The sequence below is a fragment of the Pholcus phalangioides genome, unplaced genomic scaffold (genome assembly GCF_987345545.1).
Source record: "Pholcus phalangioides strain wild (caught in Gottingen) unplaced genomic scaffold, Ppha-v1.0 ptg000172l_1, whole genome shotgun sequence".
In the NCBI taxonomy this organism is placed as follows: domain Eukaryota; kingdom Metazoa; phylum Arthropoda; class Arachnida; order Araneae; family Pholcidae; genus Pholcus; species Pholcus phalangioides.
This window is the reverse complement of record NW_028301637.1, coordinates 4,418,366-4,443,559: the sequence shown is the minus strand read 5'-3', so window position 1 is coordinate 4,443,559 and position 25,194 is coordinate 4,418,366. Positions and strand designations below refer to the sequence as shown.

At 36.3% G+C, this 25,194-nt stretch overlaps 1 protein-coding gene across 1 annotated transcript; it reads right to left on the bottom strand.

Moving 5' to 3' along the window:
- Window positions 1-1,430: 1,430 nt before the first annotated feature.
- Window positions 1,431-24,879, bottom strand: LOC149063589 (protein LZIC-like). Its single transcript, XM_089255824.1, has 5 exons — window positions 24,621-24,879; window positions 21,532-21,667; window positions 16,514-16,612; window positions 7,837-8,014; window positions 1,431-1,617 (listed from the first exon to the last, which is right to left on the bottom strand). The coding sequence occupies exons 1-5, from the start codon at window positions 24,719-24,721 to the stop codon at window positions 1,568-1,570; spliced, it is 564 nt and encodes a 187-aa protein (XP_089111950.1). The 5' UTR covers window positions 24,722-24,879; the 3' UTR covers window positions 1,431-1,567.
- Between the last annotated feature and the right edge of the window lie 315 nt (window positions 24,880-25,194).

Here is a 25,194-nt window from a genome sequence, read left to right as displayed (position 1 = left end):
GATAGTTTCTGAGGCTAAAAACCTAACACTGATGCCCCTATCACACATATTTTGAATAAACAGCTCTATTTTGCTTACCAAATTGAACACAGGTAATCAGTAGTTTAGATAAAATAAATCAGAATTATATTTTATATGTTCTAGACTTTTTTTTGGTGTTGAAAATTCAAAATTGTAATAATTTTTAGTTTTAATTATTGTAATAAATTGTTTAAATGTAATTAATTGTTTAAATTGTAACATGCAAGAAAGGAAGTTTTGCATTATGTTATATACCTATTGTGTTCAAAACATTATTCAAAAATTGGTTTTAACAGTTTTTGACATCAAAAACCCAACCCTGTCATAACTTAGAATTTTTTTTTACTAATCGATACTGGTGCCCCCTTGTCAAAGGAGTCCTCACCCAAAGCCTTAGTCTCATGATCATAGAAGCAAAGGAGGTTGGTTACACATGACTTTTCCCTCCTAAACCCGTGCTGATTATTGGACAATACATTATTCTCATCTATCCACTTCACCAACTGCCTTTTGATAATTTCCAAAATTTTTGAGAGGGAGCCTGTCAAACACACTGGACGATAATTGGACACAGCTTTCCCACTACCTTTTATAAATATTGGAACCACATTAACAAGCTTCCAATCTTTTGGGACGTTATCCTCAGCAACACTACTCCTGTAAATCTGCGAGACTAGCCCCACCAATTCATTACACATTTCCTGAGGAGAAACTAGGATAGATATCCTCTCTGGTGCTGGTGCTTTGCTTAAGATGCATTTTAGACATGCATCTATTTTTACTTTACACTATTTAAAGAAATATGATGGGTTTGTACGTTACTGAATGATTATTATGTCAGACAACAAATGAGACAATAATCATTTGCTCCCACTGTTTGCGAACAATGATCATGATGGATTTTAACTCCTGTGAAGCTCTGAAGACATTTTCAAGGTCTTCAACAGTGCTCAAGAGTGAATTTGAGAAGTAGATTAAACTATTGAACATGGAGAACATGAACGTGGAGAATGGGGTACTCTCCTCTTTTTGTCATACATGGGTTAACAAACCTTGATTGATCAAAGTTTTTATTGCTGCTTTTTGTGATACGAGTTTATACAACTTTCTATAACTGTGTATTATTGGTACTTGTAGCACTTTGATTTTCACTTGATTTTTTGATCTACAAAATTTCCATTATGATGGACTATATGCAATCTTTGACACCTCAATAAATTCTGGTTTTGCTGAAGATGCCAGGTCCCCCTGGAGGCCAAAATGCTTACACTGCCTGGGTGTATCACAGTTTTTCTAGTGAGTAAATGAAAGTACAATAGAGTAAAACTTTTGTGTAAAACATTATGAAAAATTCTACTTTCTACCAGCATAAACAATATTGTTTGCACTTAAACTGAAATACGCATGGATTGATTCACAATCACAAATTTAAAACATGAATTTTCAACATGAGGACAGCAGGCAAGACACCTTTAAAAAAATTTAAAAACAACAGCAACATAATGTGCGAATTTTAAATAACAATAAAAAACTTCAAATCTTTGTTTCAATTTTCCAGCTGAGATACAGCTTTCTCAAGGATCTTCTCACTCATTCCTGGAAAAAGAAAAGAAAATTATCAGATATCTTGAAAGGAATAACATAAGAATACTCGAGATTCTAGCAATGGTAATCTTATAAAATTTTGTTTTTCAATTTTTTAATGTGATTTTAAAAAAAAAATCAATATTTTGTGAGTGTTTTTCTTTTTTACTCAAGTATGCTTTTATACAATCAAAATTTAAATATCAGTTTAAAAAATTTAAATTGATATTTAAATGTTGATAAAATTGGATTACTGGAATACAGAAAAAAACTTGTTACAATGATACTTGATATAACAATAAATCCCCCTACAACATTTTGTCGAATCTTGTTCGGAATCGCCTATAGTCTAATGCTAAACTCCTCTCAATACAACAATACAGTCTTTTACAAGATATACAGAAGACTGGATGTTGTGAAGATATTTATTATTTGAGATGTTAATTTTTTTTAAGGAAGGAAAACTCATCTCTGCCTCTACCGGGAGTCGAACCCGGGTCCCTCAATTGCCGGACGAGTGCTCTGACTACTAAGCTACAGAGGAGATAGAGATTTTCCTTCGCTAGAGCGTATATATGTGCCGAACGGAGTTTTTCCTTCCTTAAAAAATTAACATCTCAAATAATAAATATCTTCACAACATCCAGTCTTCTGTGTATCTTGTATTAACAAGGTGAAGAGCGACATTCATGTCATATATATAGCCATCTGATGGCTCGTCGTCCATGAGCTATTGGTATTGGCTGATCGGTTCACCGTCCATTAAACGGTTCCGTTTGGCACATATATACGCTCTAGCGAAGGAAAATCTCTATCTCCTCTGTAGCTTAGTGGTCAGAGCACTCGTCCGGCAATCGAGGGACCCGGGTTCGACTCCCGGTAGAGGCTGAGATGAGTTTTTCCTTCCTTAAAAAAAATTAACATCTCAAATAATAAATATCTTCACAACATCCAGTCTTCTGCATATCTTGTATTAACAATGTGAAGAGCAACATTCATGTCAAATACAGTCTTTACTATGATAAACCCTAGTATAACAATATTTTTGGACAGATTTTTAAACTGCTACAATGGTATATTTTCATATTCTGCTCAAAATATGGTTTGATTTATTTTTAAAATCGTCTTTTTTTGTTCTTTTGAGGTGTCTAATAACATTTGTATTTGGCACTACCTGATCACTGAAAGTGTTGATGAAGTTTTCAATAGATTCTAATTTTTTGTGATGCACCAATGTGTGTTTTAATATGCGTGTTTCTTTACAGAGGTAATACACTTAACCACAAATTTTGTTTATCGCCAAATCAACTAAAACTTTTTGTGGCGAATAAATATTCAAAGGCATATTTTCTGATGGTACTAACAATGCAGATTTATAAAAGATGCCAACAGCAGCATACATTTGGTGGCACGTGATTATAATGTTGCCTTTCAATATAACAATCATCCTTCTACAACGATAGTTTTCCTTGGTCTGCACAATATCGTTATATCAAGGTTTGGCTGTGTTCGGGGGGGGGGGGGGCATTTCAAAGATTTTAGGTTGTGTGATTTTCCCAAGGATAATGTCACTCTCCACTATCCATACAAAGGTTTCAACAGCTGGCTAATGTAAAGGTGAATTCAGGAAAGAAAAAATTCAACTGCCCTTCCCGGGGATCAAACCCATACCCTGTCACTTACCAGATGAGCGTGCTAGACCACTATGCTACAAGGGCAACAAACCTCAATCTCCCCATTAAAGCTCATATGTGCTGAACGAAACTGTACATGGATGGTGAGACCTAACTAATCATTGCTGACACTGCTACCAGATGGCGACTTATCTAACGATGTCCCTTTCTGTTATATATCCAGTTAAATTTTCTTTCCTTCCTGATATGATTATCATAACATTCATGCTGTACAGAGTTTGATTTTTGATTTCATAAGAAAAAGAAAAAAAAAAAAGAAATCAGGTGTTTCAATAAGCGAAATTTGAATCTCAATTGTTTTTTAATGCCATGATGACAGTTAATGGTGTTATTTACTTAAAATCAAAATACAATTGATGCTCGTTTTTATGAACCCACATGGACTTGCCAATTAGTTCATAAAATCGAAAGTTTGTACATGGGAGAGATGAATAAAATGCGGGAAATAAAAAATGAGTTACTCATTCACCTTTGTTCATGATATCCATAAAAATCACTGATTTTTGTTTGCTTCATTATAAAATTTTGGTAAATATGAGATTCCATGGAATTGATGTAGGACAAAATTTCATGCAAATTCTGCTTCTCTGAAGTATTTTCAGGATAGTGGAACACCACTGGAATCACTTGTCGCATAAACAATCTTTTGCTTATCTTTGATTAGAGAACTCCATGTAATTTTTAGAATCCTGTACTTTTTGGCAATTTCTGTCTTCGTAAGAGTTTATACATTAATTTCTTTCAAAAAAATTTTTTTTTAATCCACTGTTAAGCACAATCTTTTTCATTTTGTTGACATTGCAAAGAGGAAAGTATACATACAGCAGTTAGCTGAAATGGAGTTCCATTGACTTTCCACTTAGAAATGGCCTAATGTATTATACTATTTCTGAAACCACCAGTCTATCCAATCATAATGCACAAACCCTCCTTCCTGGCAGGTGTTCGTAAAACACCTGTATTGTGGTGATGACGAATTGGTGAACTCTTCACTTCCCTCCTTCTATTTTATCTCAAGACTATTACATAAACTGAAGAGCCAAAAAAACTGGTACAGGCATGCGTATGCAAATAAAGAGATACGGAACCAATCAGAGTACGGCACTGCTGGGCCATCAACAAGTGTCAGTGTGCGAACCATTCAACGAAACATCATCGATATGGGCTTTCGGAGCCGAAGGCCCACTAGTGTACCCTTGATGACTGCATGACACAAAGCTTTACGCCTCGCCTGGGCCCGACAACACAGACATTGGACTGTTGAGGACTAGAAACACGTTGCCTGGTCTGACGAGTCTCGGTTCCAATTGCTCCGAACTAATGGACATGTACGGGTATGGAGACAACCTCGTGAATCCATGGACCCTACATGGAACAGGGAACTGTTCAAGCTGGTGGAGGCTCTGTGATGGTATGGGGCATGTGCAGTTGGCGTGATATGGGACCCCTGATATGTCTAGATACGACTCTGACAGGTGACAGGTACGTAAGCATCCTGCCTGATCACCTGCACCCATTCATGTCCATTGTGCATTCCGACAGACTTGGACAATTTCAGCAGGACAATGCGACACCCCACACGTTCAGAATTGCTACAAAGTGGCTCCAGGAACTCTTCTGATTTTAGACACTTCCGCTGGCCACCTAAATCCCCAGACATGAACATTATTGAACATATCTGGGATGCCTTGCAACGTGCTGTTCAGAAGAGATCTCCACCCCCTCTTACTCCTATGGATTTATGGACAGCCCTGCAGGATTCATGGTGTCAATTACCTCCAGCACTACTTCAGACATTAGTCGAGTCCATGCCACATCGTGTCACGGCACTTCTGTGGACTCGCGGGGGCCCTACACGATATTAGGCAGGTGTACCAGTTTTTTTGGCTCTTCAGTGTAGAATATCTGAATAAAAGTTCAGACGTGCCAACTTTTGAAATCCAGAAATTCTCCTGAGGGGGGGGGGGGGGGGTACCCCCCCCCCCCCAAAACTCATAGACTCGATCAAAAAAAAAAGTTCAAAAAAAAAAATTCGATTTTTTTTTTAAAAATAAATTAAGAAAAAGTTGCATTCCCCCCAACCCCACAAGGCAGGTTCTGCATTGCCCTGAGAAGAATATACACTCATTGCCATAAAAATTTGCGCACCAAGAAATAATTGTGGGATCGAGACGAAAGTTGGCCTGAAGGTACATGTCGGGCAGATATGCAAATGATTAGAAATGCAGCGTGATTGCGCATTGTGTAACGTCACTAGAGGGCGTTGAACTTTGTTCTCCTTGGAGTATAAAACAGGTAAGCAGAGCTTGCTGGAGTGTATTTAATCGTTTGCAAAGGAAATGCTGAGGTAGACATGGCGTTACGCTGCCGTCGAAGACCGTATGAGCAGTTGTCAGAGTTCGATAGGGGAAGAATCATCGGGATGATGGAAGCTGGGTGGTCAGCTCGGCAAGTAGCTCGTCAACTAGGCCATTCTGATTTTACTGTGAGGAGGTGTGGGGACCAGTGGACAGAAGAGACGTCATTTACACGGCGACCAGGTTCAGGACGCCCTCGAGAAGACCTCACATCATCCGAAACGCACGCGTAGAGCCAACTGCCTCATTGGCCGCTATCCAGACACAGGCAGCAGCTTCACTACGGGCCCCCGTGTCTTCCCGAACCATCGCAAGGCGCCTGGCTGAAGGACATCTGGTATCGCGGCGCCCATTACGTGTGCTGCCAATGACACCCACCCACCAACGCCTCCGTTTGGAGTGGTGTCGAGCACGACGGGATTGGACTGCAACGGAATGGAACCAGGTTGTCTTCAGCGACGAATCAAGATTCAACTTGAGCAGCGACGAATCAAGATTCAACTTGAGCAGTGATGACAATCGTGTTCGTGTGTGGAGGCCCCGTGGTGAACGCTTCAATCTTGCCTTCGCTTTACAGCGACACACCGCTCCCACAGCTGGTGTCATGGTATGGGGTGCCATTGCTTACGATACACGGTCACCCCTAATATTGATCCGTGGCACAATGACAGCCCAACGGTACGTCCATAACATCCTTCAGCCACATGTGTTGCCACTCATGGCAGGGCTCCCAGGAGCCATTTTTCAACAAGACAATGCTAGGCCACACACAGCAAGGATGTCACAAGACTGCCTCCACCACATTACCACCCTTCCCTGGCCTGCTCTATCCCCAGATTTGTCACCAATCGAGCATATCTGGGATCATTTGGGACGGCAAGTTGGACACCCTACAAGGTTGGTCGAACTAGAGGCGCATTTACAGCAACTGTGGAACGAGATATCTCAGGACATCATACGGAACTTGTATGCCTCAATGCCCGCTCGTATCGCATCGTGCATTCGTGCTAGATGGGGTCCAACAGAGTACTAAAACTTCTGTTCATCTGTACTTTTTTCTGCAATAAATGATCCTTTTTCTTGGATTTTCTAATCACTTACTTATATCAACGTAGTACTTACATGTGTAAAATTTCGTTTCATTTTGACGACTTCTTCTGGGTGCGCAAATTTTTATGGCAATGAGTGTAATTCCATGTCAGTCTTTCCATGCAAAATAAAGAAATCACATCTACATACTGTTCATAAAGTTTAAATGTTTCCTTCTGTGGATGCTATCAGTGATTGATAATCTTGGGTATATGAATTCTTAAAAGCTTTATATTTAGCTGTATATAACTTAAAGTTTTATATTTTCCTTCTGAAGATGTTCAATCGGAAGAAACAATTATAAAAAATTCAAATTACAAAGCTGCGGACGAAAAAACGTGTTTACCGCACGGCTGTTAATGGAATACAATAACGATTATACAGGAATTTCGGCAACTAAGGTCATGCCTCTGATAAATGATTGCCGATAAACGCTACGAAAACGAAGTCGCGTCTTTGCCAGTTGCTTAAATGCGGTCACAGAGACTTTTTTTACGGCTGTGCTCGATGGAAATGACTACGCTGTCCTCTATGGGTGTTTTCCCTAACAGCGACAGTAATCATTAACGCCATGACAACGTGAAAGCTCGTGTAAAATCTAATTTTGTGCCGAAACCTGGAAAAATTTTAACAAATCTGGAGAGCGAGAGAAAGGATGAAAAATTGGGAGAGTTCACAGGTCTGAAAGTTTATTTTTGATAACAACAAAGTTGGAGGAGGCTGGAAAAATAAACCGAAAAAAAGAGAAAAAGAATAATAATAGAAGAAAAACAAGTTTGCAAAATAGTGTTAATAAAAGTGTTCATAAAAGAAAGTGGATTTTAACATCTTTATGACATGCTGTTTGGAACAGAGGACTGGTTAGTAAAAAGAAAAAGAGCGTGGTCATAAAGTGGATGTTTGTAAAATCGAGCATAGACTGTATCACTCTTTTTTCTGTTTTTTAAGCAATATACAAAAAGGGTTATCGAAAGATTAGATTTTGGTATTTTAAGGTGTATAATTAAATAGCTATAAAATTTGAACGAGCTTTTAAATTTGATTTTATTTAATAGGTCAAAAAGGAATATTTTTGCAATTATTTTCCATACCAGTCTCACTTGATATCTGCTCAAATTCTTTCATATTTGTAGTGGTATGCCTCTGCATAAAATCCATTTCAGACGGCGTGAGAGTTTCACCTAACTTCTTAAGAGCGACTAGAACTTCCACTTTCTGCTGATTGAAGATTTCCATGGGAAGTTGTCCGATTTTGACATCTCTCTCTAACTGTATGAAAAAATATTAAAAAAAAACATAAGCTTGTTTTTAATGAACATTCATGATACCATCTGAAAATTAGTGATATACACAAAACATGAAAGTTACAACTGAAAACACACTTAACGTAACTATTAAACCAGAGGTTCTCAAAGTGTGCACCACGGCACCCTGGTGTCCTGGAACATATCAATACACCCCTAGCGTAAAGGTCTGAAACCTTCATTTTGTTTGTTGTTGTTGCCATTTTAGTTTTGTCAAATTTCTATAAAATTCAATATCATTGTTTGAAAATTAAAATTAGTCATTGCTTTTCTATTGGTCACATTTAAAATATGCTTTTTTCTAAGATGGTTAGGCCTTGCAGTTGAATCATGCCACATTTATTATTTCAGGTATAAATACCTGGGGAGATCTGATGATTACTCTTACATTCGTCTTCTTACACAACCGCTTAAATGCTTTGCTGATCAGATCTTGTCGAGCTGCCTGCTCAATAAAATAGCGTTGAAATAGCAATCACTTGGACTTCACTTGTGTTAGGCGCATCACTGGCTGGTTCTGGATCACTATGCCATCTCATACTCATCAGGCCATGGTTCTAGTCACCCACTGTCCTACTAGTTTCTGATCGCCGTCCTGGCTTCAACTGTCATGCCTACTGGTTCCCAGTTTTAGTCTTGTCGCCGGATCCCCACCTCACCTGCTCTCATCAAGGTTGATGACATCACAACTTACGTAATCAGAGTATTGTTGCTCTCCTACAATCGCTTCATCAGTGTGCTGTCTCTCCAGACTTACAAGCAGACTGTTACCATTGGTATGAGATTATGAAAAGTCTTTTGAATGTTATGTTAATTATTTAATTGTAACATGAATAACTTCATTAAAAACTTTTAACACAAATTAGTTTTTTTTAATTCAAAATCTCTATGGAATTTATTTGTCTTATTGTGTACCGTTGATCAACTCTCCAGATTGGAAACTGGGTCGTATGCAGGATCATTGCAGTGCTATAAACCTTTGCCAGAAGTGCCCTGGAGTGGTAGCCCTGACAAAGGATTTTCAAATAGATTCTTTGTTAAACTGCTCTGGGGAGCTGCAGATAAGCACTGATTAGGGTAAAGGGATGCCGCAGGTGGAAAAGGTTTGGGAACTTCCGCTTTAAAGAACTCTAGTCAGCCACTACTACTTAACCATACATGCACTACGTGCACATTCCTTTGCAGAATTTCTAACAAATTGGTACATGTCGGAACGTGTTGTGGGAGCGTATGTATATGCATGGTACTAACGTATTTATGTTGTTAGGGTTGTTTGTTTCGTGTTCTTCCTTGTGCTGCCATTTGTGTTCCATATTTGAAACTGAAGATGGTATAAATGTGCTTGAACTTTCATATTATGTAAGTACTATATTGTAGGTCTGCCTGTTCTCTACGGAGAGACTTTTTCAAATGGGAGACCAGCACGCATTTGCACATCGAAGTTGGAAAATCTCAGACAACCAACTTAAGCCGACCCAACTCTAGTCAACTAAACAAAGTCAGATATGATCGACATTTTTTATTTCAAAAATCAAGGTAAAGATAAGAAGTACATAATTCCATACATACCCACATGGACTTGAAAGAAAAATTAGTTAAACCAAGGCAATGTATTAAACAAATGAAATATCATTTATGATATTGATACAAATACACTTTGTTGACATAGCTTAAGGGAGTGTTCCCCAACTCTTTTGATGTCGCAGATCCTTTGTAGTGAAGGTCAATGCTCAGTGGACCCCTGTAGTGAAGATTAATTTAGAGCAACCTGTCCTCTCATGCACATCCTGCAGCAGGGGCCCTCCTAGGCTTGTATCATTGACAGGCCCTTAGAATAGACTTGCCCCCCCCCCTTGTATAGTGAATTTTTTATGTGAAAAAACAAGGCAGTGGGCAATATCGCCCACTGGGGGGGGGGGCTATGGAATAGTCCAGTTAGAATCTTCTGGTGTAACATAGAATCCTATAGGTTGGTTCAAATTGGGGGCATTGAGGGAAAAAAATTTCGAAGCAAGGGATGATGGAACAAAAGGTAAGGAAACCTCTGTAGAGAGAAACTATGTCACTCTCCGCTGTTCATACCAAGTACGAAAGCCTGGATAACCAAGCAGAGATCGAGATGTAGTTCGGAAAAAAAATTCACATTCCTCTGTGGGAAATCGAATGACCAATCTCTCATTGTCCGGGCTGTTATTAGCTGAGCTAGGAGGCTGTCCATGTGCAGTCCCGTTCAGCATTCATACATATGCTCTAAGGAATGAAAATGTCTGTCCTCTGTAGTTCAATGGTTAGAACACTCGCCCAGACAGTGAGAGATTGGTGGTTCGATTTTCCCACAGAGGAATGTGAATTTTCTTTCCGAACTACATCTCGATCTCCGCTTGGCTATCCAGGCTTTCATACTTCATAAGGAAAAAAAATCAAGGACATTCATATTGTGGTTGAAAAAAAACACGGTTTTTAAAAAAAATGAAATTGGAATTTTTAAAATTTATATTCAGCATTTACGCATTTTTAATTTTAAGTTTGAAACGCTAATTTTCACATGAATGCTCATTTCCACTTACAGATAATATTAAGTTCTAAAGGTCTTGCTAAAAAAAATGTATTTCAGTATACAAATGACATTTAAGCAGAAATAATTTTATGTTTGAAACAGTGTGCTGGAATTTGCCTCCAATAAAAAAAAAATTGGAAAACCTGTAGTTATATATGTAGGATGAACATATGGCTGCTCACACTTTCCAGGAATTCCTGTATTTTCATGTAATTTTGGCCACCCTGACCTTTTCACAAAATTGTGTCCCGTTATTTTCTGTATTTTCAGTAAAGCCTATTTCAATTTTTATTCTGAACTAAAATAAAGTATTAATTACATTTTACAAAGTATATTAATAAAATTATTTTCCTCAAGCAATATTAACATTGAATATTAATATGTGTCTACATACTCGTTGTAACATTTTTTTAAATAGAATTCATTCAAGTCTGTTTTAATGCAATGGTGCTTTACTTTTTGCCTTTGGTGATGTTTGTTGTCAATTTTAGCAATAATTAGCAACTTTGCTTAACTTTGACATCATTTTTGGTGACGATTGGCAATTTCCCTATATTTTTTATCAAGGAAATATGGTCAGACTGCATATATGCAACTGCCATTAACCCCTTAACTGCCACGGGTGTATTTATACATCTTTACTCTTTGTGATTGAAAAAGATGGCACTGGGGAGCAGATGGATCGTGTAAGATTTCGTCGGCGGTTAAGGGGTGAATTCAATAGTTACAAATATTTTGAACCTATATCTCAAGTTCAGTGTTTTGCTATCAGATTTTAGGCAATATATTTCTGATAGTATGCATGACCATATGTCCTGTTTTGAACATTGTTGTTGCTCTTCTCATTTTTGCTCTGGAACATGTTTTTTTTTTTTGGGGGGGGGGGGGGGGAGAAACAAAAATTAATGGATAAAACTAACACAAAAAGTATTTTTCAAGCACTTGAAAAGTTTGTTTTTTCAAGTTTTTTCAAGGACTGCTTTCAGACTTTTTTTCAGAGATTTCTGCTTTCTATCAAAAAATATTATTAATGTTCACTCCAGTGGAATTTTAAGCAAATGTGCTAAGAAAGGTAGTCAGATACTTGAGAAAAGTGCAGTCAAATTCAGTTATATCGACCTCGGTTGTAACGGCACCTCAGTTATAACATTAATAATTGACTTTCTAGGCCTGTTATCACAGAGAATAATGTTAATGACCTTTTTCATAACCAGGGTCTGTTTCTTGAATAGGCTAACAGGGCCCATAAATTTTCGGGGCTCCAAAGTCTTCATTTTCTTTCGATGTTTTAATTTTTTGTGAAAATATCACCAAATATATTTAATTTTTGATTGTCTTAGGTAGGCATGGGCTCTCCATGACTCTCTCCTCCTCGCATGCTTCTACCTCAAGGAACGCTGTACATAAGAAATCCCAAAAAGTCACGCTTTCCCGTGACAGAACTTATGAGGAACAGGCCCTGCTTATGAAGTTGATGAAAATGCCCCAAACTCAGATACAACAACACATTTTTTGTCGTTTTATGGCATTCTTGATACTTAACGACAGGGAAAAAAAGATATTCAAGAAGTTTGTCAATACTAATCAACATGACATGGGTCATTACTGTATTTTCCCAGTTTCAACTTTTCTGATTTTTTCATCATAAAAATATCTAGTTTTCCCTGGTATTTCATACAAAAAAAATTTACTTCAATTATTAATCTTTACAGACTTAGAATCAGAGATGAAAGTATTTTGCATATTTATAAATACTGTAAAAAATGAATATGCCTGTAATATTTGTCATGCTAATCCCCTTTCCCCCATCTACATGCATTACATTTTAAATCACTGCATATTTTCTAGTAGGCATTTGTATTTCTCAGCAAGGGTCATTTGTTAGCCATATTTGGCAATTTCTCTGACAGTTGGTAATATTTTTGGCAAGAATCAGTAACATCTTGTATTTAAGAGCCCAATACCTTTAGAAATTCAAAATTTACCTACCTACACAAAATTTAAAAAAGCTATTTTCAAATTAATCTTATCAATAGACGATATTGACGTATATTTTAATATCCATTAGTGAAATTCTTATTACTTGTATGCCGGCGTGTGCCATAATTCTAACTCACCATCAGATAAGAAGTTTATTTGAATGTATTTGAATATGAGAATTGCATTTGAATATAATTAATGTATTTGTAAATGTATATAATTACCAATCTATATATATAAAATTGATTTTCTGTGTGTCTGTGTGTGTGTATGTTCTCTATACAAATCTACAATTTTAGATCGATCGTCGCCAAATTTTGCATATATACCAAATGGGACCCGACTTGAACGATAGGCTACTTTAAAATTTCATCAGACCAGGGCAAATGCCCCAAATGGGCAAAAAACTGTCCGGCAGCAATGGTTTTTGGGCCTCAACAATCACTTTCCGAACGTTTACTTTGGTTACCGTGGTTCCCTAGCAATGCGTTTCAGACGTGTATATGCCTTTACAACGGTTTGTCACTTCTTTAATCCTGTTAGTATATGTATAATAGTTTATGCCTTTATAATGGTTTGCCACATTTTCAATATACTCTCAGTAATGAGGCTTTTTGAATAGATGTCATAATCATCATCAGCATCGCTTTGAGAGTCAGGAAAAGGGTGATCCTCATAGAAATCAGTGCTAAAATTGTCGATTTTACTGTAGAAATGCGGAAATTAGTGCTATTTTCCACCCCATCAATAATTTTAAAAATTGTATTGAATTCTCGATTTTTGAAATATTCAGTTCGCTTAGAGATAGATATACGAAGCCCAGGAGATTAAATATGAAGTAATTAGCCAAACCTATACTTTTGAGTTGGATATTCGAGCAATATCATTGATTTCATTTATATCTTCTCAAGTATGAAAATTAATGTCTCCATATTGTCTCTTTTGATATTTATTTGCATAAATTCATGTGGGTTAGGATATTTTAAAATTAGTTATGAGCCAGTGAAAAGTGCATCGAAAAAATTCCACAGCTTTAACTAAGGATTTTTGGAAGCTGGAACAGACAGATGGATAACTTGAAGTTCAGGGGGGGGGGGGGGGGGGAGGAGGGGGGAATCGAAATACCTAGCGCCCCTTAAAAAAAGAAAAATATATATTAATTTCTACGTTTCTGTGTAAATCTAGATTCGTTTATTTCATGAATCACGCAGGTCGCCATATTGGTTAACTTGGACACGGTTTGTATGTCCCTCAAGAAAAAGAGAGGGAGATATCACGTGATCCAAAAAAGCCTCATTGAAGAAACCCCGGGCAGCGCCGGGTATTATAGCTAGTGTGTATATATTTATAATTATTATTTATCTTGATTGATGCTAAATGTATTTTCTGAGTACTGAATGTATTTTCTTTAACACATTTAGCACTGTTCTTTTATTTACAGTGTGATCATAAAAAATTGTCTATGGTCGACTATACAAGCCCAGCCTCTCGTCGATATGTTGTAATTGTATGACATATCTTAAACTGAAATTAAAAAAAAATATATATATATATATACATATACTGTTTGCTCTTGATCAAATATGGTCACTACCATCATAATGAATTAAACAGCTTCTTGCACATTTGATTGTGCCTGATTATATTTTTTTGTCAAAAAAAAAGTCTTGAACATCGGCAACCTAAGTTGTAATGACACCTGTGTTAAAAAATGGATACAAATAGAGCAAAAATGGAAATCAGCGGACAAGTTTTCAAGCACGAAAATTCTGAGATGGATAATGTGACTATGTTTCTCCCAAGCTACCAATGACATTTCATATGGTATACAGTCGATCCCGCTCAGTATGACTAATTTTCGTTTTTACTTTTTTCCTATATTGATAATGTTAACTTTTCCCAGATATAACTACTTTTTTGTTATTGACAACCACAACATTCAGAAAATTCACATCAGGTTTTCCCCCCCTTGAAATCAGCATCCTTTTGCAAGTAAAGAAACGAAAATGGTGATTATGTGCATGCTAGCGTTGAACTTTTTTTCTCCCTGTTCTCTCACTTTATCTAACAATAATGTGCAGATTATAAATGCCCTTACTACTGTTCAAATACACATGGTTGATGGATGTTATGTCTCTGAATAGGAAGTCTATTAGATAAGAACTAGAAAAAAGTTCTCATAAAAGGTTACTTTTTTTCCCGTTGTGGTCTTATTCAAATTTTTCCGCATTAGATCGATTTCAAAAAATGAATCTTTTCATATTGGTGTTATAGATTACTAGCTATAATACTTGGCACTGCCCAAGTCTTCTTCAATTACTGAGAGGATTGAAAAAGTGACAAACCATTATAAAGGCATATAAACTATTATACATAACACTGGCAGGAATAAAGAAATGTCATTGTAAATGTCAAACCATTGTAAAGGCAACATGTCTGAAACGCAGTGCTAGAGAACCACGGTAAACATTCCGAAAGTGATTGTTGAGGCTGAGAAACCATTGTTGCCAAACAGTTTTTTGCCCATTAAGGGCATTTGCCCTGCTCTGACAAACTTTTAAAGTAGCCTATCATTTAATCCAGGTCCTGTTTGGTATATATATACAAAATTTGGCGACAATCCATCTAAAATTGTAGATTTGTATAGAGCGTGCGCGTGCACACACATACACAGACAGAGAGAGAGAGAAAAAAATCAATTTTATATATAGATTGCATATAACAAAATAATAAACTGTGGTCTTTCTCATCCACTTCTGAATGTATTGATACAAAATCACAAGCTGCAAAAGTGTGACATTGAATAAACTCAAAACTTGACAGATTTTCAGACGCCAGCATCAACTACCATTTAAAAGCAGCTTTTTCAGATAAGGAAAATCAAATTTCCCAACTGTACTTCTTGGAATTTGATTCTTCATAGAATAGTCAATATGATGCTTTCATCACTTTTTAAATTTTGGAAAGTGAAGAAGTAAAAACATTAGATTTTGCAGAGCACAGTTTGAGTCGAAGTATCTCGGAGCAAGTTAAAAAGAAAAGTTCTAAGTTTAAAGGAAAAATAAAAACTTAAGTTTGTAGATGATAACCACAGTCAACACCAAATGTAACATTTGCAGAAGCAAATTAAAGGACCGGAAACTTTTTGATATCCTGTTCAAAGGCAAGAAAATGTGCCATGTGATATCATCCAGATTTTATGGAAACTTGACTGTTATAAAAGAAAATTGTTATACAAATACAAATACAACGCCACAACAGGCAAATTGCCCAACGAGGTGGCTGACTTAAGAACATCATAGATCCCCGAGCCCCTACCTACTACTGCTACACCACAAATGCACCCCGCCCCCGCGGAACACCCCAACGAATCGGTAAATGCGGGAATGTGCGTGTACGTGTAGAGCAACCTGACGTATAGTTTGTTTCTGTGTAATGCTTGTTGTGTGTAGTGCTGTCATCTGCCCCCAGTTTTTACTAACTATGAGTGAAGTGTTATGGTTGAATGATTTACCGTTGTAGGACTGTTGCTCTCTGTGGCGAGACTTTTTAACGGGGAGATCGGCTCGCATTTGCGCCTTGAAGTTGGGAACCACAGAAAACCAACTTCAGCCGACCACCACTGTGGGGTTCGAACCCGGATCCTCGCATCACGAGTCCGGCACTATAACCACTCGACCACCACAGCGGCAAAGGACCGCCGTTATAGTTTGATTGTAACAAATAATTGCTTCTTATTAAATCACTATACATACCTTAATGTTTAATAAATTAAAAATGGCATAAAAAATCTATGGTCGGTGAAAAACTATGTCTTATAATTCTTATAAACATTTCCCGCTTATGTTTTTTAGTTGCGGTTTCTGAAAAATGTTATAAGCAGAATCGACTGCATATGGCCTGGGAGGGAGGGGAAAAAGATATTACCTGAGCCAATTTTTCTCGCAGCTGCCCAGGTTGCTTCTTTGCAAACATCCTAATCACTTCTGGAGTATGGAAAGCATTACTGATTGCTGCTTGGATAGCCTAAAATCAAAAAATCGAAAAGAAACAACTGAGTATATCGTGAAACATGCATAGTAAGTTTGCTTTCAAGTTCAAACAAAACACTGACTGTCATAATCAGAGCTCAGACTATATATATAGGTGCATAATCAATTACATATTTTTTAGCACTTATTATTATAGTTGTTGCATATAAATGCATAAGATCACTGAAATTTCAGAATAAGTGCATATATTTTCCAGTGATCTTATAAGTGAAATCTTGATATGATTTGCTATAGATCGAAAAAAAATGTATTGTAGAGGGATTTATTGCTATATCAAGCATCGTTTTTAATAAGGTTTCACTGTATAGTAATAACCAGACTTGTGCAATTTCAGAGTTACACGATTTTCTTTTAAAAAAAAATACACATTTCTGAAATTCAAGAAAAATCACTGGATTATTGCTGAGGTAGTGGAAATCATTTAATGATAATCAATTAAAATGTTTTATTCGATCAGAATATTATATTCAATGAAACTGCACCAATTTTTTGAGAGTTTACATTATGTAAAGACGAAAACTTTGCCAGGGTTTCAGAATGGAATCCTAAGGCTTGTTTGATATCTGCTATTTTTGCAGAGAAGGTCACGATTTTATACCCAAAGTCCAACACCAAGTTTAAAAAATAATTTTTTAATGCATTGCCCTTTGATGACAATGCAACTGGTCCGCAACTTTCAATTAATTTCAACTCGTGGCTTAAATTTGTTTCCTTGCTTTCAAACACAAGTAGCTCATTTATTTTGATCGGAATCAAAACATTCAACTCACAACTTTCATTTGTGGAGATTTCTGAGTGCAAATACAGAGTTAAATATGGTCTTTTTTTACCAGATCGGATTGCAGTTACAACATAAGTAAAATTTATGAAGCCTCATAGGAGAGTACCATAGCATTAGTCTGAGTAAGAAAGAGTTTTCTAAAATTGTCCCAATTAACTAATATCTATATGTATTTCTATAGAAAACTGTACCCTGACTTATATGGTTGTTACTGGTCTCACCTAAAGCATAACTTCAGAGCATTGCTGAGCTTTGGTTATTTTAGAAAGAAATGGTTTATTTTGGACAAAATTTGCTATTTTCATTACAAACACAATTGTGTGAATAGCAGGGTATTAGATGTTTTAAACGCTTTTGTAAAATTTGTGCTCATTCTTTGATAAAATTAATATATAAGCATATATATCATTGATACAATTCTTAAAACAGAGTGTTCAAAAATTTTTTTTGTGTTCTATTTCAAGATGTGTTCTTTTTTAAAGATACTAGACATAAATAAACGTATGAAGTATCAATTTTTGATGATTGGGGAAAAACCCATTATTGTCAGGACATTTTTTACTGCAGATTTTTCCATCAATTGCAAAATCTCGCCAACTGAAAAATTTAATTTTTATAGTAAAGTTTGTGTTGGAAACCATCCTATTTGCACTTAAAAAAACAATCAAGTGCACAATGTCTCACACTCATGAATGGGAGAAAAATCAACTTTTGCCGGGACAGTTTTTACAGCGGTCTTTTCCAACTATGACAAAAACTTATCAACTCTGATAATAACAATATTTCACCATTAACAGTGACAAAAAAAAAACCCCAATACTTATTTTATTACAGTGTAAATCTTCTACAGAAATTACAGAAAATTAATATATTTCCTGTGTTATCAAAATGTAGTCAAGTCTGATTACAACATACCCCCAGATGATTCAAGAAGCATATGTTATAAGCAAGGTCCTGATTTTGCGAAAAAAATAAACTTGGTGCAGCACATAATTGAAATATAGTATGAATATAGTTTTTTATTGACAACTGAAAAGTTCTTAAAATTTATTAGAAAACAACTTATACAACAACATGCAGTATTTTTTTGGAAATTTAATGATTTTTTTTTAGTTTATGCTAACAGGTTTTTTTTTTTTATGATGATCACAGTATTTTACAATTTATTCGGGGAAAAAAAAGCCACTGATGTTTATAAATTTCATATACACGTCACCAATCAATAATACACTCGAATTAAAATTGCTCTTCAATAGTGAGCGAGTTGATTCACAGCAATTGTTCTTTTACCACCGCCATCCATAAAAAAAAGATCACAAAAATAAGTACAAATTTAACAATTCGAAAAGCATAGACAATACAATTTGCACAGAAAGACAGGATTTTATTAAATGTAAAAAAACACCCATTTATGATCAAAATAGTTACATTCATCACTGACAGGTGGCGCTGAAGTCAAGGTTGGTGAAAAAACCAAAAAACCCTGTTTTTAACCGGGTTTTTTTTTTGTTTTAAGTAGTATTAACATTAAAAACAATAAAATTTCTGAAAAATCATTCAAACTTCCAATAATTAACTAGAATAAAATGTTTATTAATGTAATTAACACTATTCCCATATTAATTAATCAATAAATATTTCTTACATTTTAACAAAAACCAACTTTTGCAATTTAATTATTTTTTTCTTAACTCAATGGATTACTGTGTGTTTGAAAATTCTTTTAATGTTATTATTAATCATATAATATATAAAGGTTTTTCTCCAGTTACTTTCAGTATACTTAATTACGAAGCTATTTTGCAAAAAGTAATAAAAATTAAGCGAATATAATGTATTTAATGAAGCATAAATAATGCAGATTAATTAGCAATGATTTACGATATACAGGGTGATTGTAACTAAGGTTCTGATATCGAAACACTGTAAAAAAAGAACGACTGTCAGAATGACTTGAAAATTGACATGAATATTCCTGAAAAAATTCAATTTTATTTGATAAAGGGGAAAAAATACTTAAAAATGTAAAATTAACGACATCATCCAACATGTGGGAAATTTGCTCGCAGAATGGAAACGATAGCCAGTCATGGCAGAATGATACCTTAATTATAGCATTTCACGATTTCATAATTCATGGAAACATCACAAAAAACAAAGTAATTGAACAAATAACTACAACTTACTTAAGAAATGTTAAATATGTTGTCCACCGTGTTCTGACTATGAGATTGAAAGCACAAAAATTCTTGTTCAACAACAGATCAGAGTATGATGTGGATGTGCTTGCAATTCAGCTTTATTAAACCAAATGCGCTCCCACGTTAATATTCCTGAGGAACTTCTAACATATAGGGGATGTGCTGGAGATTGCAATTCACCAAAGTTTTGCAATCTGGCCACTGTTCATAACATTTTGAGGTACCCCCACAGCCAGAAGTTGCAAGGGTTAAGGTGCATCCTGTCAAAATGGGTTTTCAGCAGCTGCTTAGCTGGTATTTGCAATGCATCTTTGCAGTGGCTTTGCAATGTGCATCTTGATAGAAGTTCTATACACACACTGATGCTGTGGAAGCGCCGAAATGATGTGGTTGCACAAAATAGATTATACTGCTGGCCAAGTACAGCATCATCTACTTGCACATGTTGCACTACTTGCACTTTTTTCCCTTTTGCAAAAGAAACTTCCATTGCTTCAGGAATATTCATGCAAATTTTCAAGTCATTCTGACCAGTACTTATTGTATAGTTTTGGAATCAAAACTTGTGATTATAATTTAAGTTTTGATTCCAAATATAGCTGATTATTTTTCATAAATCTGTTACTACTATGCAGTAGAACCTTGATTAACTGGGCTTAACAGTGAAAGTATAAAAAAAACTACTATTGAATAGGCTTATTAAGACTGGGAGATACAGTAGGAGATGTGCTACTTCTTATGGGGAAAAGAAAATTAAAATGTCTGAGGTAATGTAACTACTAGTACACTAGTCTTTGTCCTTTAAGGACAGCTGGTGTCTTTTTTGGATTATAGGACCATCTGCCCCTAGCATGGTGTCATCACTACTGTTGCTGCTTCTTTGTGAAGGGAAAAAGAAACCTGTGAGATAATACACCACTAGATTTAGATGTGTGATGCAATCCTTATTCATGAATTTGCTAAAGATAGAGCATCAGAATGTAGCCAAAGGTTAGAAAATGTTGTAAGAATGAGAAATTTTGACTTTTGTATATAACTTTAAATAACTAAGATACTTCATATGAAAAATATATATATATTCTGGCCACTTTTATGAGACTTTTTGAAAAAAAAAAACCACTTATAAAATCTTATGTCATTTAAAGATATACCATCAGAATGTACCCCAAGGATATAAAACGTGGTAAAAATGTAACATTTCGGCTAATAATGAACCAATATGATATTTTTCAAGGAAAAAAATATTTAGACCACTATTTATTTGGTTTTTTTAAAAAAGCCACTTGGTTAAAACCAAGGTTTAAACCAAACAACCGTGGCTGAAGTTGAAAATTTCTAAATGCTATCTGTGGATCAGAAATGTAACTATTTTGACAATGTAATTTCTCATTTTTTGAAAAAAATATAGTTGTTCTGCGAGAAAATTTCAAGATATCACCCGCATGCAATGAATGATGCATAAAAAAAGTCTGTTTTAAACTATATTTTCCCAGTTTTTTTTTTCTTTTTTTTGCCGTATGTTATATCCAAATTATTTTCTTAGAAAAGATTATTCTTATGGTATGTTATATCCACAGCTTATGTTTTAAGCAAGGTATCTTGTAACACAAGTAAAGATATATAGATGTGAATGGACCAAATTTCAAAAATCACACAACAATGCGTTGTATCCACGGTATAAGTTATAAGGGTACTCGACTGTACATGGATATATTTTGAGATAGCAAAGTTTGAGGCTGAAGAGGTTCTACTGTGTTATGTACTTTTTTATGATGGTCTCAACAAAATCGATAGACAAATTTTGTTTTAATTTAGAGGGAACTTTATTGAATCAAAATTATTTGATACACAATACCACAATAATGGCTTTTTTTTCTTTTTTTTCAATTTCAATTTTAACGTTATACTCACTAGCTGCATGCTACCAAATTCGTCAACCAATGTCATGTCTCCAGACATGATTTTACTCAAGGATTCATTGAATTCCTTTAACTGCTCCAAGGTCTCGTTTTTCGTTTCTTCATACTCATCCGGATCAAGTTCAGCCCTACAAAATATTAAAGTCATTAAAGGTCTAAACATACAGTCAAATAAAGGATCAACAACATCAAAGAACATTGACCACCGCTGCTTCACAAACCTGTCACTGCTGCACACTTACTAGGTCATTCTTTTGGTTGCTCACTGAACCTGGTTCCTTGCTCTCTAGGTCACTTTTTTGATCATTTATATGCTTGTACGAGCTCTAGGTGGCTCATTGACCAAGTCCATTGTTTTCCAAGGCACTCTTCTAGTAACCCCTATGCTAGAAGAGTGATTCAGTCACTTTTTTGATAGCTTGCTGACTTGGTTCCTTGCTCTCTGGGTCACTATTTTGGTCTATTTTTTGACACTTGATCCCCTGCTCTTTGGGTTACTCCTATGCTTACACTCTCTCTGATCATTCCAATGTGATCGCATACTTTCAAAGCCACTCTTTTGGTTGCTCCCTGACCTGGTAACTCACTCCCTAGGTTATTTTGGGCACTCATATGCATGCACTTTCTCTGTCACTTTTTTGGTCACTCACTGACCCAGTCCCTCTCTGGAAAATTTACATGCTGGCACTGTCACACACACACACACTCCATGCCACTCTTCCGGTTACTCACTGACCTGGTAGCTTGCTTTCTCTTTATATATCCCTCCTTCAACTATTTTGGACACTCACATGCTTGTAGACTCTGTCATTTCTTTAATTGCTCACTGAGCCAGTTATTTGCTCTCCAGCTCACTTTTTTGATCATTTACATACTTGTACAAGCTCTAGGTCTCTTTTGGTTACCCACTGACCTGGTCCCTCATTTCCTGGGTCATTCTTTTGGTCATTAATATTGTTTTGGTGACTGACATACTTGTAGGTCACTCTTTTGATCACTCATTAACCTGTTCCCTTGCTTTTTAGGTCACTCAAATGCTTGCACCTGTTGTAGGTTACTTTCTTAGTCACTCACTGGCCTAGTCCCTTGCCTGACGTAGGCAGAGGCAGGTGCAGATGGCAAAGTTAATTCATTGTTTAGGTTAATTGAATTGTCCCATAATTTCGAGACAGATGAATTTTCCCCTCATTTTTAGCTCTTGGGAGCCAACTTCCCCTCTTTCAAAAACTCATAAGTCGAGGCAGACATCTTCAACTGCGAATAAAGCCTAAGCAGATATTTCCAGCTATGAATGGAGTTGGGCGGGATTCAGTTTAGACCCCCTTCAGAAAGTCCTCAACTGTGACACCTTGGAAAAATTAGTTTACCTTCTGCTTCAACTGGATTATACTGCCTTCTCGGTCTGCTAGGAATTTAATCCTGCTTAGTGAAATAATTCGCCATGTTTCCGGTTGTAGTGAAAACAGAGTTGATAATTTCAGTTGGGGGGCAAGGCCACCCTTTAACGGCTGGAGGAGCAAAGCGACGTCCGAGCCCGAACGAAGTTCGTCCTACAGGTGTAGTTACTAATATAGTCTGAAACTTTTTTTTTTGCATATCTATGGTTATAGCTGTAGGAATTTTACTATGTTCCTTCTTACGTCTTATTTGCACATTCACATGCACCTATGTTAGCAATTGGACGAAACATTTTCTGCACTAATACATTATTGAACTACGTGTCTTTTCACTTCCATCATGCGTTGTTGCAGGATATTCTGCTCGCAGTCACATTTCAGCACAGATTTTTCAAAATTCTTGATGGTGTTAAATAGCTTCTGTTGGGCCGAGGTGTAGTAACTTCAAACACTTCTGAATTTATTTATCTGTCGATTTAAATTCTGTATTGTCATGACTTATTTTTAAATTTCGATAGTACGAGTCTACAGCTCATTCAATTCCGTTGGATTATTTCAATTTATTACGCGCATTTTGAATGATTTCACGTGTATGTGCCCCAAAGATTATTTCTATTTCTAACGGATTATTGCTGTGTGGTGGAGGATGGAAAAAAAAAAAACAGGCGAGGGGTGAAAAAAAACTTTTTTATTTCTCTTTCGCAGGGTTACATTAGGCTTGGCGCCAAACCAGTGCCAAGAAGGGTGCTTATACTGCTTTTTTACCCCTACAAATGCAGTGGAGGTAGACACCATTCGTTATCCTGTAATTTACGGAACACAAATTTTTCCCTAATTTTTTTTACCTCTTGGGAGGGGGCGAGGAACAGCTTTGGTATAAGGGACACGCCAAATTGGAGACTTTTTTTCCGGTGATAAGTTGCCATCATTGGCGCACTCTGGTTTGGTGTTGTTCTGCGGGGTTGTCGCTGTATTGGAAAATTCTGCCAGGCGGCGTTAGTTGTTCTAGCGCGTTTTTTCAAACAGTTGTACAGCCATTTTGTTGTTTGTCCTTATTCGGAGTGTTTGGATTACATTTTCATTGCTGGTCAGGTTGTATTGTTCCCTTTTTTCCCCCTTTATTTAAACAGTGCCCGTATTTTATTTATACCCTGATCGCTTTATTATTTAAACGGCCCGGGCTTCATTTAAACCCAGATCGATTTATTATTTAAACAATGGTCTGGGCTTTATTTAAACCCAGATTGATTTATTTTTATCCACAGTTTTATTTGTTAAACAATCCAGAGCTCAGTTTTGTTTATACCATTTGTTTTTACTGTTTTCTATGCTGGCGATTTTTTTTCCTGGCGCACGTAGTATCTGGTGGCTTTTTCTCGGACCGTTGGACATATTTGGCGTCGGAAAAGAAAGTCGCCAAAAATCGCCAACCTGTCCCTTATACCAAAGCTTGTCCCAAGTTTTATCAGCCTTCTTTCATTCTACTAATTTCCTTCACTAATCACCCCTCAAACTTGCCGCCCCTACTGGGATATAGCCCACTAAGCCGCCACCGCCTCCCCTCCACGTAAATATATTCGCCTCTGTAGACATTTCTTAATATTATACACAGATTCAATCAGTACTTTTTTTTATAATAGTTTAAAAAAAACTTTGAAACATAATAAATGAATGAATTGTTTACTTGCACTCATCCAGATCCGAGAGTTGAGCGACCAATCTGTCCAGTTGCTCTTGAAGATTATTTCTCAGTTTCTGAGTCTCTGACTGCCCACGTGATGCCATAACCTGAATTCAATTCTCTTCCTCTGCGCAGCTACCTCCGGTCCATTCTAAAAACAACGCCTGAATTAATCTATAGCAATAACATGATTGATGTTATACTTTTAATTAATTTAATCAGCTCACATCCTCTCGCGTCATCAGAGTTGCCAGATCCAGACAAAATCATCCTCAACTGAGTAAGCAGAGAGTGGTTGGTCCGAAATATTTGGACCCTATATGGCCAGCGACAGTGGCTGCCGCTTATCCAGTAACTCGAGAACTCCATACTCCATTGATGGATCACGAGCAGAGGCACGACCTCCTATATAACCTAGGTGGTCGTGGCAGAGGAAAATAGGACTTGTGCTGGTATCTATAATTCAGAAAAGCAAACAATAAACTGTCACCTAGTACTATTCACAACGTCCCGTATTTGTAATCTTAATTTGTCCCATATATTTTTAAGAAAATATGGTCAACCTTGTCAAAGTAGG